General features: G+C 53.8%; 3 protein-coding genes across 3 annotated transcripts; 1 reads left to right on the plus strand and 2 right to left on the minus strand.

Annotated features, from left to right (window-relative positions):
* Nucleotides 1-3,896: 3,896 nt before the first annotated feature.
* On the plus strand, nucleotides 3,897-5,260 carry LOC127473992 (mucin-1-like). Its single transcript, XM_051794278.1, is given in 3 exon segments — nucleotides 3,897-4,106; nucleotides 4,376-4,903; nucleotides 4,906-5,260. Coding segments are annotated over 3 exon segments (948 nt in total). The 3' UTR covers nucleotides 5,116-5,260.
* An 81-nt stretch (nucleotides 5,261-5,341) lies between these two features.
* Nucleotides 5,342-11,131, minus strand: LOC127473993 (protocadherin gamma-B5-like). Its single transcript, XM_051794280.1, has 3 exons — nucleotides 8,675-11,131; nucleotides 5,428-6,827; nucleotides 5,342-5,378 (listed from the first exon to the last, which is right to left on the minus strand). The coding sequence occupies exons 1-3, from the start codon at nucleotides 11,129-11,131 to the stop codon at nucleotides 5,342-5,344; spliced, it is 3,894 nt and encodes a 1,297-aa protein (XP_051650240.1).
* Nucleotides 11,132-13,747: 2,616 nt separating this feature from the next.
* Nucleotides 13,748-16,660, minus strand: LOC127473834 (protocadherin gamma-A6-like). The gene has a single exon (XM_051793937.1). The coding sequence runs from the start codon at nucleotides 16,593-16,595 to the stop codon at nucleotides 13,875-13,877; it is 2,721 nt and encodes a 906-aa protein (XP_051649897.1). The 5' UTR covers nucleotides 16,596-16,660; the 3' UTR covers nucleotides 13,748-13,874.
* Between the last annotated feature and the right edge of the window lie 490 nt (nucleotides 16,661-17,150).

Genomic DNA, 17,150 nt, shown 5'->3' on the forward strand with positions numbered 1-17,150 from the left:
ATTAAATATGAAATAAACAATGAGAAATAGATGCAGCAAGAACCCAGAGGAATCATGCCTGGAGAAAATGAATCCATCCTACTAATGCTAACATTTCTGCAGCAGTCTTCCTCCAAAAGCTGGGAGGAAAGACCTATTCTTTATGTAGAACAAACCTTAATTTCTCAATTCATGGAATCACACACACGTGTTTCCTTCGGGACTTCCATTATCAAAACAACAATAACCAACAGCTCTCTCTTCAATGCTATCAACCACGGTCAAATGCATCCCAATCAGGAAAAGCATTTACAAAGGAAAAAACCTCACTGCAAATCAAAATTATTTAGGTTCATAGTACCTAGCTTTGCCATTTTTCCTTGCAGCAGCTGAATCACCTGAAACTCTCCAGTGAGCCTAAATGTGGGATGAAAAAGCTTGTGCCGTGCCTCAATTCCTGCTCTGGATGAATAAGGTTTTATACTCTTCCTGCTTTCATTCCTTTATGAAGACACAGCACTCTCCATCCACACCACCCAGAGAAACCCAAAGGAAAGTGGATAGAATTTCAGAAAGGCTCCAAGACAATCGAGAATGAGCACAGGTTTATAGTCATGTGGCAAAACAGTGTCCACGAGTGGCTATTCTGTGCTGGTGCTGGGGCTCCCCTTCCCACAGGTGTCCCCACTGAAAGAGTCCTCTGCAAGCAAGAAGACCATCACCATTCTATATACACAGTTCACCTCCTTGTTGGAGACCTGCCATTGCCTTTCAGGACGGGGAAAACAGGATCACAGCATGAATGCACAGGCCTTGCTACCAGACATAAAATCAAATAATTGCCCAGCCAGAATCACATTGACTCACCTGTTTTCCTGGTTCCAAGTCAGTCTGTAACCCTTCCTGATCTGCATTCACAGCCTTCAGATGGACAATATCCAACTATTCCTCACATATCAGCCACATGTTCTTTTAATTCAGTGCCATTTTATGGAAGCAGAAGTACATCAAAGTCTTTGTCTTCTGTATTAGGTTTGAGTGGCAGGGGAACTACAAGATGGTTGCTGTGAGAAGATGCCAGAAGGTAACCCTGTGTATGACAGAGCCAGTTTTGTCTGGCTCCAAGATGGACCCACCGCTGAACCAGTCAGCCCTGGTGATAGTGCCTCTGTGGTGACATATTTAAGAAGGTTTGAGACCTGCTGCACAAAGGTAACCAGGAGAGATGAGTGAGAATATGCAAGAGAAACAGCTCTGCAGACACCAAGGTCAGTGAAGGAGGAGGTGCTCCAGGTGCCAGAGCAGACATTCCCCTGCAGCCCCTGATGAAGTCCATGCTGAGGCAGGTTGTCTCCCCGCAGCACATGGAGGTCTGTGGTGGAGCAGATCCCCACCTGCTTCCTGGGAAGGACCTCACACTGAAGCAGGTGGATGTGCCCTGAAGAAGGCTGTGTCCCTGTGGAGAGCTCACGTTGCAGAAGGTTTTTGGAAGAACATGTGTCCCTGTGGAGAGGAGCCCGTGCAGCAGCAGGTCTGCTGACAGGACCTGTGACCCCTGCAGGTCACCCATCCTGGAGCAGTCCATTCTTAAAGGACTACACCCTGTGGAAAAAGACCCCTTTTGGAGCAGTTTATGCAGATCTGCAAGATGTGGAAAGGATTCAGAGAGAGAATTTAATAAGGGACTGTCTACACGGGTAGGACCTTGTGTTGGAGCAGGGGAAGAGCATGAGGAGGAAGGAGTGGTCATGATGAACTGACCCCAACCCCATTTCCAGCACCCCTGAACCTCCTGAGGGGAGAAGGTAGGAAATTGGGAGAGAAGTTGAGCCCATAGAGAAGAGAAGAATGGACGAGAGGTGTTTTTAAGATTTGGTTTTATTTCTCATTATCCTATTCTGATTTGATTGATAATAAATTGAACTAATTTTGTTGTTTCTCATTGTTCAGCTCTGACTTTTAACTGGCAATAGATTAAATTAATTTCCCCAATTTGAGGCCATTTTGCCCATGACAGTAACTGCTGAGTGATCCCCCCATCCTTATCTGGGTCCATGAGCCTTTCCATATATTTTCTCTCCATTGTCCAGCAGCTTGGTGGGCACCTGGCAGCTCTCCAAGGTTAACCCATCACATCTTGGCAGCTGTCAGTCTCCAATTTATGGATAGAAACCACTTCACCAGCCTGATAATCTGTCAGTCTTTTACTATATTAATGCTTTCAGAACTACCATACAAAGAAGCCCAACTTTAGAAGTGAACAAAGAAACAAGACAATCATGGGAAACCTGCAAAAGTGTAAAAATCACATCTTAACATTTCAGATTGAGTCAATTGTAATAAATACACAGAAAAAGTAACTACTTGCTAATAAGTACACACAAGGCTCACACAGGAGCTCACACCACTGACTACAGCCATAGTTCCTCAAAGGAATTCCTTCGGATAATTAAAAAAAATTTAAAAAATTAAAAAAAACCAAGGAAATGGATGAAAGCACATCTGTGGGCCTCATCTAAAAACTGGGGAAAACTGAGCTTTGAGACCCTCCTTTTAGCCATTACAAACTATACCACAGTGAACTCTTGCACGTGCCCTTTCTCTGTGCAGTCTGAACTCTTCACCTTGCCCAAATATCATACAATGAAGAGCTAAGTCTGCAGAGAGACATCAGTGAAAGAAGTGTGGTGCATACACATTTGCAGAGCCCAAAGACCACAGCACAGGTTCATTCTTCATATAATTTGAAGAAACATAAAAAGATCTAAAGGCCATAAGCAATATAGAGCTCAGGTATGGTCCTGGTCATTAAAGTGTCAGCTGAAAGACAGCAACATCCTTCTCCAGCACAAGGGCAACCCAGAAAATACATTACACTACCAAACTAATGCAAAGGTTACATTTATGCCTAATAACCACCATTCATAGGAATCATCATGCAACAAAAAAGCAAACTGATGAACACAAAACTAGGCCTGTCAAAATCTGAGTAGTGTAACAACAAAAAAAGACACCTTCTGACTCATGTTTGTAGGGCAGTAACAAAACACTTGCACTTGTCTCCACCAGCACCTCCTCACACACAGGACCCCCGAGACACTCCTCAAACCTGTGACAGATTGCATTAATCTTCATCACCTGCAGGTAAACTCTATCAAAAGAAAAGTTACACAGACAACTTCTCCTTACCTTGGACAATATTTGACTTTTCACCATGTATATGTGACGAGCAAGAGCATTTCTGCACTGACATTTTAAGGAAAAAAGTCTCTGAAAGTCTTTCTCTTGACAGCTGTAAACATGAAAGGCACTTACTGGACAGTTGGGCAAATGGAATGCATGTGATCTTCCACACACCATCAGAGAAAATTCCTCACCTTTGGCTCATCACAACGAACAAGACAAGAATAAAACATGCATAATGAAAGAGGTGATGCAATATATTCTTAATAAAGGCAGTTAGGCTAGATAAGTAATTCGGGTATTTAGTAGAGGAAGAATAATCTGTCATCTCTTCACAAAGGCTCCATAATGGTATTTGTCATAAGTACATAACTACGCTGTTAGTGAAAAACAAACAAAAACTCCCCCCCCAATTAAAATCCACAAAACCAAAACCAAAACTAAACAAACACAAACAAACAAACCCCAACAATACTCAAACCAGAACAGCAACCTACAGGGACACAGGACAAAATACCTAAAGCTCCCAATACAGCTGGAATAACATGTCTTCTGGAAAAATATCTCTTCTGTGGCTCTCAAGGGTCTCTCATGCACAGCTCCCACGACTCACATCTCCAGCCTCTCACAACTTGCATGGTACCCTTAGACTCTCATAATTGCCAATCACACGTAATCAAAAGGTCAGTTACAGAGATAAAACACAGATAACATTAACTCTTCAGGAAGGGGAAATGCATATCTCTGCAAGGTTCAACATCACGGAAAGCATGAAGCAGATGTGCCTCATGTTACACTGGTATCAACTTAACAGCTACTCCCACTTAGAGATACAGGACAGGATACAAAGTACCCTCGCCTCTTCAGCATTCCACACCAGCCTCAGCGAGCAACAAACAATAAGGTCCTGTACGAACAAGGGGCAAGAGCACAGGAGTCTCCGTGTACGGGTCTGTGTCTCGTCATATCTTCGTGCACGAAGAATGACACACAAAAGAGGAAATAAATGCGAACTATTAAGAAAGGAAAGGAAGGAAAGTGAGGTAAAATGAACTCACCGGGAGAGGGGCGGGGTCGGCCTGCTGGGCACCCGCAGGTTCCTCGTCTCCGAGCAGCGGCGCGGGCTCGTCGGGCGGCGGCCGGGCCGGCAGGGTGTCGCAGCAGCTGGCGGCCGAGAAGCGGAGGTGGCTCTTGCGCGAGTCGGCCGTGAGAGACACGTCGTGCGAGTAGGAGTGCAGGAAGGCGCGCACGCCGTCGATGCCCACGAAGTGCGTGGCCGGCACGCCGCGCAAGGCGCCGCTGCCCGCCGCCAGCAGCTGCTGCTGCGAGCGCCGCCAGCGCCGCAGGCGCAGCGCCAGCAGCAGCAGCAGGAAGGCGAGGAAGAGGCACGACACGGCGGCCACGGCCAGCACCAGCCAGCGCGTCAGGCTGCCGCCCGCCTCGCCCGCCCCCGCCTCCGCCTCCGCCCGCGCCGCGCTGCCCAGCTCGGCCAGCAGCTCGCCCACGCTCTCGGCCAGCACCACGCTCAGCGTGGCCGTGGCCGACAGCGCCGGCCGCCCGTGGTCCTTCACCAGCACCACCAGGCTCTGGCGCGCCGCGTCGCGGGCCAGTGGCGAGCGCGCCGTGCGCACCTCGCCGCTGTGCAGCCCCACGCGGAACAGCCCCGGCTCCGTCGCCTTGGCCAGCTCGTACGACAGCCACGCGTTCTGACCCGCGTCCGCGTCCACCGCCACCACCTTGGCCACCAGCGCGCCGGCCTCGCTCGACCGCGCCGCCAGCTCCACGCCCGCCCACCCCGAGCCCGACGCCCCCGCCGCCGGCGGGTACAGCACCTGCGGCGCGTTGTCGTTCTCGTCCACGATCACCAGCCGCACCGACACGTTGCTGCTCAGCGCCGGCGAGCCGCCGTCCTCCGCCCAGACCCACAGCCCCACCTCGCGCACCTCCTCGTAATCGAACGAGCGCAGCGCGTACAGCGCGCCCGTCTCCGCCTGCACCGACACGTACGACGACAGCGCCGAGCCCCGCACACCACCCTCCCCCAGCCGGTACCGCACGCGCGCGTTCTCCCCCCAGTCCGAGTCCGTCGCCCGCACCCGCAGCACCAGCGCGCCCGCCACGTTGTTCTCCCACAGCCGAGCGCTGTAGCGCTCCTGCAAGAACACCGGCGCGTTGTCGTTCACGTCCAGCACCCGCACACACAGCACCCTGCTGCTCTGCAGCGACGGACGACCGCCGTCGGCCGCCCGCACCGTCACGTTGTACTCCCACTCCTGCTCCCGGTCCAGCTCTCCCGCTGTCACCACCCGGTAGTAGCCCTCCAAGGACTTCTCCAGGTGGAACGGGACGGCCTTGTCGAGAGAGCAGCGCACCTCGCCGTTGGCCCCGGAGTCTCGGTCCTGCACGTGCAATAGGGCCACCACCGTCCCTGGCGGGGCATCCTCCGAGATCTCGTTCAGAGCCGACCGCACGGAAATCTTAGGCACGTTGTCATTGACATCTGTCACAGTGATCACGATTTTTGCCGTGTCAGAGAGCTCTCCTCCGTCCCGTGCCTGCACCTCCAGTTCATGGGAGGAGATTTCCTCGAAATCCAAGTCGTTCTTGACAGTTATTTGTCCTGTCTCAGAGTCCAGATAAAGAAGTTCCGAAGCCCGATCTGAAATTTTGTGGAAACTATATTTCACTTGCCCGTTCGGCCCCTCGTCGGCGTCGGTGGCTGTGACGGTGACGAGGACGGAGCCCACGGGCACGTCCTCCGGCACACGCACCGTGTACTCCACCTGGCTGAACACGGGCGCGTTGTCGTTCGCGTCCAGCACCGTCACGCGGATCCGCGCCGTGCCCGTCCGGGACGGCTCGCCGCCGTCGCTCGCCCTCAGCACCAGCTCGTGAAACGCCGCCTCCTCCCGGTCCAGAGCCTTCGCCAGCACCAGCTCGGGACGCTGATCCCCGCCGGGGCCCGTCTGCACGGCCAGCGAGAAGTGCTCGTCGCCGCTCAGCTCGTAGCTCTGCAGGGAATTCTGTCCCGAGTCCGGATCGTGAGCCTCGGCCAGGGAAAACCGCGACCCCGGGGCTGTCGTCTCGCTCAGTCTCAGGTCTTTTTCTGCTTCTCGGAAGCTGGGGGCGTTGTCGTTAATGTCCGTGATTTCCACTTCAATTGGGTAAACCTTCATTTCCCCCTCCACTATAAGCTCACAGCGCAGCACGCATTTCTCCACCAGCCGGCACAGTTGCTCTCTGTCGATCCTCTCGGCCGTCACTAAATGTCCCGTCTTGCCATGGAGAGCGAAATGCTGCCTCGTACCTTCCGTGACAACTCGGACACCGCGACCGCTGAGCGCCGGCATCTGCAGCCCCAGGTCTTTGGCCACGTCGCCCACGAACGAGCCCTTGGGCATCTCCTCGGGCACCGAGTAGCGCAGCTGCCCCCACGCCGCCTCCCAGGCCGCCAGCAGGACGCCCCACAGCAGCACTCGCTGCCGCCGGCCCCAGCGCCTCCCCGCCGCGCACATCTCCGCCGCCGCACCGCCGGCACCGCAACTGCGTCGAGAGCTCCCGCCGCCGCTCACCGATCGGGCTCTCGGTGCTGCTCCGGCTCGCCGCTCCCAGCCGCTGCCGCCGGGCTCTCTGTGTCTCTTCAGCACAGTTCCGTAGCGTGGGGACTGTCGCCAATCGCCCGGCCGCGGAGGTAGACACCGGGAGGCCGATCGAGCCGGGCCGCAGCGGGCGGGGCTGCAGCGCTCCGACCTTCCTCTCGCTCCTCTCGGTCAACAGCGGCGCCCGCAGCCTCCTCCCGGCACTGCACGCACCATGTATATGTCCTATAGTTTTCTTAATACGACGTACCGAGTATTACGAGTCTTAATTCAGTAGCTCAAAACCAAAACTTTCATCGTAAGTATTTTTAGAAGTTATAATTAAATAACTGGTACAAGACTAGCAAAAGAAAACGGGCTCTGATGTACACAATTTGACACATACCCCGCCTCCCAGAAAACCACAGGTATTAAGCTTATTTAGCTGGGCGTCTGGAACTTTGATTTTGAATATCTTAGTCCATAATACCTAAATTAACTACTCAACCAACACCGGCTGATACTGAGACCCCTAAAGCTGGAACAAAATATTGTCAGCCCACTGAAACTGAGACGCAAACGACCCCAACCCCCTACAATTTCGGAGGAGATGAGTTGCTCACCCATCTGCCAGGCCCTCCGGGCTTTCTCCCCGGAAGACCTTTCCGAGGCCACAGTACAGGAGGAGGCTTCCCCTACTCCTGGAAATTCATATTCTCTCATCCCTGTGTTTCAGGCTGTCCATTACTTGATCACTCCTTTATAACTGTACCTACCACTACCCAAGAGGCAGGAAAGCACCCGCAGTGAACCTGGACATATTATACATATTTACATACAATCACGCCATTCTATAGGCTCAGGTAGAGGCTTTTCTTTCCTCAGAAATCAAGGTGTAAAGGATTGTTGCTTGTTAATTGTGCTAATTCTTGTATATTCACGTAGCTACAACATATATTCAACAAAATAATTTAGAACAGGGGGAAAAGAGAAGTACGGCTGCACAGCCCAAGTTGGGGTACCCTTGATAAATGTGCAAACTCAAGTGCCGACGTTGTCATTCGGCAAATCTCCATCAAATTTAATGTAAATTTTTGGATTTTAGACGCCTACCCTTTTAAGCAGACAGATGTAACTGTTACTGAAAAAAAACCCCAAAAGCAAAAACCCAAAAGTTAGGAGAACGAATTCTCTGTACAAGGTCCAAGCACTTACCTTTTTGTAAAGAGGATATGAAAAGAAAACAGGCTCTGAAACACAAATTACAACATTTCTTTCTTTTAAGACCTCATTCTTCATCTACAACGGTGTATGAAAGAAATATTTTAAAGAGTAAAAAACAAACAAACAAACAAGAAACCAGAAGTACCGACCACCGACCAGGATGGAAAAATAAAGTCAGGAAAAGTTAAGACGTCCCGCTGCTGCAACCAATCCTGCAAAATATAGGTGACACTCTCTTCTTTCAGTTTGGATGGAGAACCTATCACTTTTCCATTCATGAAGTACAGGAACTCTTTTGGGAGTCCAATACCGAAAACGCATTAACTAAAAGGTTTGCAACGACCTATCAACGAGGCCCAAGAATTTCAGGTCAAATGGGTCATTAAGGAAAAATCTCCGACAGACAACGTCAGTATGATTTCCATGGTTCTTACATGAGGAACAAGAGTATCTCCTTCCTCATAGTAACAAATCCCCTTCACCTTTTTTAGTTAAAATATTACATACAACACATCCAGTTGCAATTCAACCTGTGACTAGTGAGACTCAAGAGATGTCACTGCCCAACACTATTAGAGGATGGAGTGGCCCCGTTCCTTCACTCTGTGACGGAGACAGGGACCAGCACTCCCCATCCACAACACGCCGGGAAACACAGAAGAAAAGACGACAATAGTTAGGAAGAGTTCGAAGAGAATGGACTGACTGACCTGCGGTGCGTCGGGGTCGACAAGCGGCTGTTCCACGACGACGCTACTGCTCGGACTCGGCTTCTCGCAGGGCTCCCCGGCCACAAGCTCCTCCGCGGGCACGATGGGCAGCGGCGGCGGCGGCCAAGTGGCCTCGGAGATGGCGTGGGGCGGCGCCGCCACGCACAGGTTGTAGGAGTAGGGCAAGGTGCCCTCGCAGAAGTCGGCCGGGAAGGCGGCGCCGGCCAGCGACAAGCGCTGCGCGCCCAGGCAGCGCAGCACGGCGGGCGGCCCGGCCCGCCGCAGCCGCGCCAGCACGGCCAGCGCCACGCTCAGCACCAACAGCGCCGACAGCAGCGCCAGCGCCAGCACCAGCCAGAACTGCAGCTCGCCCGCCGCCTCGGCGCCCGCCGCCCGCTCGCTCAGCTCCGGCAGCGCCTCCTGCAAGCTCTCGGCCAGCACCACGTGCAGCGTGGCCGTGGCCGACAGCGCCGGCTCCCCGTGGTCCTTCACCACGGCCACCAGGCGCTGCTTGGCCGCGTCCCTCTCCGACACGGCCCGCGCCGTGCGCACCTCGCCGCTCTGCAGCCCCACGCGGAACAGCGCCGGCTCCGACGCCTGCACCAGCTCGTACGACAGCCACGCGTTGCGCCCCGCGTCCGCGTCCACCGCCACCACCTTGCCCACCAGGTACCCGGACGACGCCGAACGCGGCACCACCTCGAAAGCCGAACCCACCGAGCCCGGCGCCGCTCCCGACGCCGCCGGCGGGGGCGGGTAGAGCACCCGCGGCGCGTTGTCGTTCTGGTCGAGCACGAACACGCGCACCGTGGCCGTCGAGCTGCGCGCCGGCGACCCGCCGTCCTGCGCCCGCACGGCCACCGTGAACTCGCGGCACTGCTCGTAGTCCAACGAGCGCTGCGCGTACACCGCGCCGCTCCGCGCCTCCACCGACACCGGCGGCGCCGCGCCCAACGCGCCCGCGCTGCCGCCCGACAGCCAGTAGCTCACGCGCCCGTTCGCGCCCAAGTCCAAGTCCCGAGCGACAACGCGCAACACCAGCGCGCCCACCGGGTTGTTCTCCCGCACGTACGCGCTGTACGACGCCTCCTCGAACACCGGCGCGTTGTCGTTCACGTCCGACACCTCCAGCACCAGCTCCGCCGCGCTCGACAGTGCCGGGCTGCCCCGGTCCTTTGCAGTGATGGTGATATTGTAAGCGGACACTGCTTCTCTGTCTAGGGCACTGGCTATTATTAGTTTATAGGTGTTCTCCGATGACGTTTCTAATCTGAAAGGCAGATTTCCGTCCATGTTACAGCTCACTTCTCCGTTTTCTCCCGCATCTTTGTCACGGACATTGATCACAGCTACAACTGTGCTCGGGACTGAGTCTTCGGGTATCGGGTTCAAGATAGGCAGGAGGGAAAGGGTTGGCGCATTGTCGTTTACGTCTAGAATGTCTATGTGCACTTTGGCGTGTGCAGTCAGGCCGCCTCCATCCTTGCCTTCAACACTTGCTTCGTAATATTTTCTTTCTTCATAATCTAATAGGCCTGTAACCTTCACGTCCCCTGTCTTGGGGTCCAGAGAGAAGAGTTGGCGACCACTGTCTGCAATGTCACTGAAAGAGTAAGTAATTTCTGCATTTGTACCTTCGTCACTGTCAGTAGCTTTCACCTGAAAAGCTAAGGAGCCCTCTGGCAGGTTTTCCATCAGTCGAACCTTGTAGATCTCTTTGGTGAATACTGGTGGGTTGTCATTTGCGTCTGCCACTTTAATCTTAATCTGGGCTGTCCCGGATCGGACCGGATCCCCGCCATCCAGCGCCGTCAGTATCAAATGATGATTTCTTTGTTCTTCTCGATCTAAGATTTTCTCCAATACCAGTTCCGCGTGTTTCGTCCCGTCAGGACTCTCCCTTACTAAAAGTGAGAAGAGTGGATTGGGGGTAAGTTCATACTTTTGTAAAGAGTTCACCCCGATGTCAGGGTCTCTGCCACTGCCCAGTGGGAACCTGGTCCCAGGAGGCGTCGACTCGATCATTTCTATGGTAACAAATTCTTTGTCAAACCGCGGCGCATTGTCATTGATGTCCTGGATAGTAACGCTCACATGAAACATGTCGAAAGGGTTCTCCATGACTGCCTCCAAGCGGAGGACACAGGGCGACACGGCCCCGCAGATGCCCTCTCGGTCTATCCTCTCGTTCACCCGCAGATTTGTATTGCCTTCCCCGAGAGTGAAGTACTGCTTTTCGTCACCAGCGACTATCCGCAGCTTGCGCGCCGGCAGCTCGTCGGCGCTGAGCCCCAGGTCCCGGGCCAGCGGCCCCACCAGCGAGCCTCTGGGCAGCTCCTCGGGGATGGAGTAGCGGAGCCGCTCCGCCGCCGCCCGCCAGCACAGCGGCAGGAGCACGGCCAGCAACGCCACCCGCCCGGCGGCTGCCCAGACCTGGGCTGCCGGTCTGACCTTCATTCTGCGGACGACTTTAGATTAGGCTTTCCGAGCAGCTGAACTGGTATCCGAGAGAAATAAATGTATGAAATCCCTGTTGCTAGTCGGAGCACGGCTTAGTCGAGCGGTTCCTGCTTTTCTCCCTGCTCTGCGCTGTGCGGAGCAGCAACGAGCGGGCGCCGGGGAGGAGCCGACGGCGGAGCTGCTTCTCCGCCTTGGCCAACAGTGACACCCTGAGTCCGTGTCTGAGAACCGCAGAGAACAGCTCGAAGGTGCTGTTCTGCAAGTCCTTCAGTTGGTACGGATTGGAAAATAAATAGGTAATCGGTACCGCGAAACAGAAAACTTCTCTTTGTGCTGAAAGGGTGCATCTAGGAATTCCCATTGTCTGAATTCCTCACACTTGCAAGTCTCCTGCAGGACTAATCCTCCCCCGTTGCTTGAAGGATGTGCAGCAGGACCTTGATTTCTCCCCTGCTGTGATCTTACTGATCTCTTCAGTGAGTCGCGGGGTGTTCCCTCTGCCATCCTGTCACTGCCGTGAGAGAAAAGGCAGGACAGAGCGAACGCTGAGGCACTGCTCGAGGGTAGTGGGTTTATTCCTAACAGCTGAGACACGCACAGCTAGCACTAAGTTTTCACCCTTTGAACAGATGTTACTGATTTCCAAGCAAAGCCAGGAAGTCCAGCCATTGAGAAAACCACAGCGGTCACACCAGATCTGAGCCCGTCTCTTTCGACTTTCAAAGCCCAGCATCATCATATCAGTACCATACAACTCAACACTGAATTCCTTTCATCTCTCTCCCACAAACCACGGCCGATATTATAGGTGGTCTCCTACCATAAGAATACTTTCTGGGAAATGTCGATGGCGGTTACTGTTGCTTAAACAATCAAAAGAAAACAGACAGATCCCTAACAGAAAGCTGTTGTACCTCACCTGTGAATTAGAACCTCGCCTCTCTTACAGCAGAGAAAAAAACAAACCCATAAACAAAGAAAAAAAAAACAACAACAAATCCTGAGGGAAGGCTGTATCATCACAGCCCCTTACGCAGAAGACCAGGAGAGATTAGAAAACTCTCCACTCTGTTTACTCGGTGGACTTGCTCTTGCACATACACCAACGCTGCATCTCTGCAGATGCCAACCTCAAGACCTTCTCAGGAAGGTATATTTAGAAAATATGTTTTCCTGCTAACTTTGGCAGTTCAGCCAGTGAAGGATAATTCCCTTTCCTCCAGCTGCACCTGTGTACAACTCACGGTAATGAATTAATAACCTTTCAGAGTAGAAGTGGATTTGAATTTGTAGCGTTTCAGAAGCCAAGAGATAGAAATACTGTGAACATCTCTATATGAGGTCTAGTTTGCTGAAACCTGTCACCGCCAATTGACTACCTCCTTTATGGCGACAGTCACCCATAACCAAGACACACACATTCATGCATCTTCACACACTGAGGTACCCTCCAAATCGCTGTTTTCCAGATTACCTCCCATTCAGAAATTAGCCACGCTATAAGGAGATAGTGATGAATCGTACTTTGTTTTTAAACACTTTTAAAATGTATGTTCTAGGAAATATTCTCTATTTCAATGACTACGCCTGTACAGTAATCGACAAATACATTTGTATCGAATCCAAATGTTAAGCCTGTCAGCGGGGAAAAAAACTCGGTGAGCTATCAGAGGAATTCTGCACTATCTAACACGAACCTCTTCGTAAAACTTCGAGTGCCCTTAAGTAGGATTGATTAATTCTTTTGTTGATGGCAGATTTAGAAGAAAACTGAGGCTTCAAAGGTGTTGGCTTTCAAGCTACAAGGTTGTCCAATTCTACTAGAATTTTAGAGCTGATAAAGAGATTAAATTGAAATGCTGGGAACTGGGTATTAGCAAGTACTTTAAAAAATTCGAAGAAGTGCCAGAAGAAGACAAGAAGAAAACAAAAGTTTTCCTTGTGAAGTTGCACATACAACGGAAGCTTCCAGCCTTAGGAAAAGCAAGATAAAATGAGCTCTGGCAGGCAGTAGAGAACAGGACACATAAAACACACACAGCCGACTCAGACACGTACAGCAGGTGACATTCACGGGCTGGTGACCGTCTTAAAACGTGATTTCCAGGACTATGAACGGTGCACTGTGAAATGCCTGTTAAGAATCCTAAACACAAAATAAAGTTAAAAAATTAACGTACCTGAGAGGATGCTTGCCCACAGCTCTCGGTAACTTGATCTGAAGTGACATACTCTTCAAGGTTCCAGCACAGGTAGTGAGTAGGGAACTTAAGGTGTTGTTTTAGCACGAACCCCACTCGGACACGAATGCCAGAGCAAATTTGAGGTTTGCTTCAAAACAATTAGGTTTAAATACGGCGCTTAAACATGTCACATGATCTTTCTACCAATGACAATCAAGTATTGATTGAGCATGCGTGAGAACCCAAAAAACTACAACTCCCATGGTTCCTTGTCACATTCTTCCTGCCTCAGGAACTAACAATGCTTTTGCTCCTCCCAAAGGTGTCACTGTCATATTTATAAGCAGTACATCTTTAAGCTATTAGTAAAATACATCATATCGACCTGCAAACTAAGAGAAGTACAATACCAAGGCTCCCAATACTTACTTTCCCCAGTAAGAAAGAAAGTCATATTGTGTAATAATGCAAATGGACAGAAAACCCCGAAAAATGCACACTTTTTTTTTACCCTCATAATATGCAAACAGGTTTGCCATCTGCAGTTCAAAGAAATATCAACATTCTAAAGGCAAAGGGCAAGCTGTTCCCCAGGAAAAATTGTGCCAGTGAACACTGTGAAACACAGTAATGACATAATTAAAATTATAGATGAACCTCCAGTAAGAAGCAGATTCCGTGCTTTTGCCTCCTCCACAGGTAAACTTGGGCAACGAAAAGACGTCTAGATCCTCCCTACGAGTAACACAGATCCCGGGGTGAAAGAGCAAGAGAGAAGCAGAAGGAAACGTCGCCGAAACACTCGGCTTCAAAGAACTCACCGGGAGAGGGGCGGGGTCCGCCTGCTGGGCACTGGCAGGTTCCTGGTCTCCGAGCAGCGGCGCGGGCTCGTCGGGCGGCGGCCGGGCCGGCAGGGTGTCGCAGCAGCTGGCGGCCGAGAAGCGGAGGTGGCTCTTGCGCGAGTCGGCCGTGAGAGACACGTCGTGCGAGTAGGAGCGCAGGAAGGCGCGCACGCCGTCGATGCCCACGAAGTGCGTGGCCGGCACGCCGCGCAAGGCGCCGCTGCCCGCCGCCAGCAGCTGCTGCTGCGAGCGCCGCCAGCGCCGCAGGCGCAGCGCCAGCAGCAGCAGCAGGAAGGCGAGGAAGAGGCACGACACGGCGGCCACGGCCAGCACCAGCCAGCGCGTCAGGCTGCCGCCCGCCTCGCCCGCCCCCGCCTCCGCCTCCGCCCGCGCCGCGCTGCCCAGCTCGGCCAGCAGCTCGCCCACGCTCTCGGCCAGCACCACGCTCAGCGTGGCCGTGGCCGACAGCGCCGGCCGCCCGTGGTCCTTCACCAGCACCACCAGGCTCTGGCGCGCCGCGTCGCGGGCCAGTGGCGAGCGCGCCGTGCGCACCTCGCCGCTGTGCAGCCCCACGCGGAACAGCCCCGGCTCCGTCGCCTTGGCCAGCTCGTACGACAGCCACGCGTTCTGACCCGCGTCCGCGTCCACCGCCACCACCTTGGCCACCAGCGCGCCGGCCTCGCTCGACCGCGCCGCCAGCTCCACGCCCGCCCACCCCGAGCCCGACGCCCCCGCCGCCGGCGGGTACAGCACCTGTGGCGCGTTGTCGTTCTCGTCCACGATCACCAGCCGCACCGACACGTTGCTGCTCAGCGCCGGCGAGCCGCCGTCCTCCGCCCAAACCCACAGCCCCACCTCGCGCACCTCCTCGTAATCGAACGAGCGCAGCGCGTACAGCGCGCCCGTCTCCGCCTGCACCGACACGTACGACGACAGCGCCGAGCCCCGCACACCACCCTCCCCCAGCCGGTACCGCACGCGCGCGTTCTCCCCCCAGTCCGAGTCCGTCGCCCGCACCCGCAGCACCAGCGCGCCCGCCACGTTGTTCTCCCACAGCCGAGCGCTGTAGCGCTCCTGCAAGAACACCGGCGCGTTGTCGTTCACGTCCAGCACCCGCACACACAGCACCCTGCTGCTCTGCAGCGACGGACGACCGCCGTCGGCCGCCCGCACCGTCACGTTGTACTCCCACTCCTGCTCCCGGTCCAACAGCTCTGCAGTCACCACACGGTAGTAATTATCGAATGACTTCTCTAGGCGGAACGGGAGGCTTTCCGTGATGCTGCACTGCACCTCGCCGTTGGCCCCAGAATCCCTGTCTTGGACGCTGAAAATGGCGATTACTGTTCCCAGCGGTGTATCTTCTGGAACGGGACTGAACACGGACATAATTACAATCTCGGGAACGTGGTTGTTCACATCAGCGACCTTGATGTGTACCTTGCTGTGGGAAGCGAGTCCGCCCGCATCCCGAGCTTGCACGACCAATTCGTAAAACTCGTGTTCTTCGAAATTCAACTTCTCTGTTATTTCAATTTCCCCCCTTTCAGGATCTAGCTTAAAAGTTTTGTCGAACTTCTCCGGGATTTTAAAGAACGAATATTTCACCTCAGCGTTTGGCCCCTCGTCTCTGTCAGTCGCTGTCACCTGTAACACCCGAGTTCCCACGGCCACGTCTTCTCTCACGGTCACCTTATACACAGACTGAGTAAATTCTGGAGCATTGTCATTTCCATCTAACACAACTATTTGTATTGTTGTCGATCCCGATTTTACCGGACTCCCGCCATCTGTGGCTGTTAGGATCAAATTATGAACAGCCTGCTCTTCCCGATCCAAAGATTTCACCAATATTAATTCTGGATATTTCACATCGTCATCTCCGTTTTTCACGTCCAAGGTGAAATAGCTGCTCTCGCTACATTCATAATTCTGTAAAGAGTTCACTCCTATGTCGGGATCGTGAGCTTTCTCCAATGGGAAACGGGCACCTGGTGCAGTATACTCGATGATTTCTAAGACACTGCTTCTTTCTGGGAAACTGGGAGCATTATCATTAATATCCAGTATTTCTACCTCCCCTTTGTAAATATTCATTGGCTGCTTTACAAGAATTTCAAAATTTAGGACGCATTTAGGAACAGCTGCGCATATCTCCTCCCTGTCCACCTGCTCCATCATAGACAAGTGGCCGTTCTGCAAGTCCAGAAAAAAGTACCGTGTCCTACCTGTGTCAAAAACGTGGGCGTCGCGGTGGCTGAGCGCCGGCAGCTGCAGCCCCAGGTCCTTGGCCACATCGCCCACGAACGAGCCCTTGGGCATCTCCTCGGGCACCGAGTAGCGCAGCTGCCCCCACGCCGCCTCCCAGGCCGCCAGCAGGACGCCCCACAGCAGCACTCGCTGCCGCCGGCCCCAGCGCCTCCCCGCCGCGCACATCTCCGCCGCCGCACCGCCGGCACCGCAACACCGCCGGCAGATCCCCGCCGCCGGCCGTCGATCCGGTACCCGCTTCGGCTCCCGCTTCTTCTCCAATTCCTTCTCCGCCTCACCGCTCCCGGCCGCTGCCGCCGGCCTCTCCGTCTCCTCCAGCACGGCTCCGCAGCGCGGGGACGATCGCAATCCGGCGTCTGCCGAGCCGGACACCGAGCGAGCGGGCAAGCGATTCTGCCCGCAGCGGGCGGGGCTGCAGCGCTTCCTCTCGCTCCTCTCAGTCAACAGCGGCGCCCGCAGCCTCCTCCTGGCACTGCACGCACCGAGCGCTGCCCGCCCTGCCTCGCCCACGGGAAGCTCGTGGGAGTGGCACAGGCGCCACAGAGACTTCGGGCCCCGTCCAGCCCCCTCCAGCTCATCTCTTCCTTGAGAAGCTGATCACGACCGCTAAGAAGGCAGAGGCGTCCCGTGGTTGTGCTGTTTCTACCACACGAGAAAATGTTTTGTAATGGTGATAAAATATAAATATAAAATTCTCTTAGTATGTAGTAGTCGTATTCC

The sequence above is a fragment of the Manacus candei genome, unplaced genomic scaffold (genome assembly GCF_025592945.1).
Source record: "Manacus candei isolate 608988 ecotype Guabito, Panama unplaced genomic scaffold, ASM2559294v1 h1tg000037l, whole genome shotgun sequence".
In the NCBI taxonomy this organism is placed as follows: Eukaryota; Metazoa; Chordata; class Aves; order Passeriformes; family Pipridae; genus Manacus; species Manacus candei.

What these genes read in the sequence shown, in the direction of transcription:
- LOC127473993 (XM_051794280.1), bottom strand. Translation starts at nt 11,131, where the DNA reads ATGAAGGTCAGACCGGCAGCCCAGGTCTGGGCAGCCGCCGGGCGGGTG. An exon ending in TCGACCCCGACGCACCGCAG is followed by an intron (nt 6,828 to 8,674) that starts GTCAGTCAGTCC and finishes GATTGGCGACAG; the next exon opens with TCCCCACGCTACGGAACTGT. An exon ending in GACCGGGAGCAGGAGTGGGA is followed by an intron (nt 5,379 to 5,427) that starts GTACAACGTGAC and finishes CCGTCGCTGCAG; the next exon opens with AGCAGCAGGGTGCTGTGTGT.
- LOC127473834 (XM_051793937.1), bottom strand. Translation starts at nt 16,595, where the DNA reads ATGTGCGCGGCGGGGAGGCGCTGGGGCCGGCGGCAGCGAGTGCTGCTG.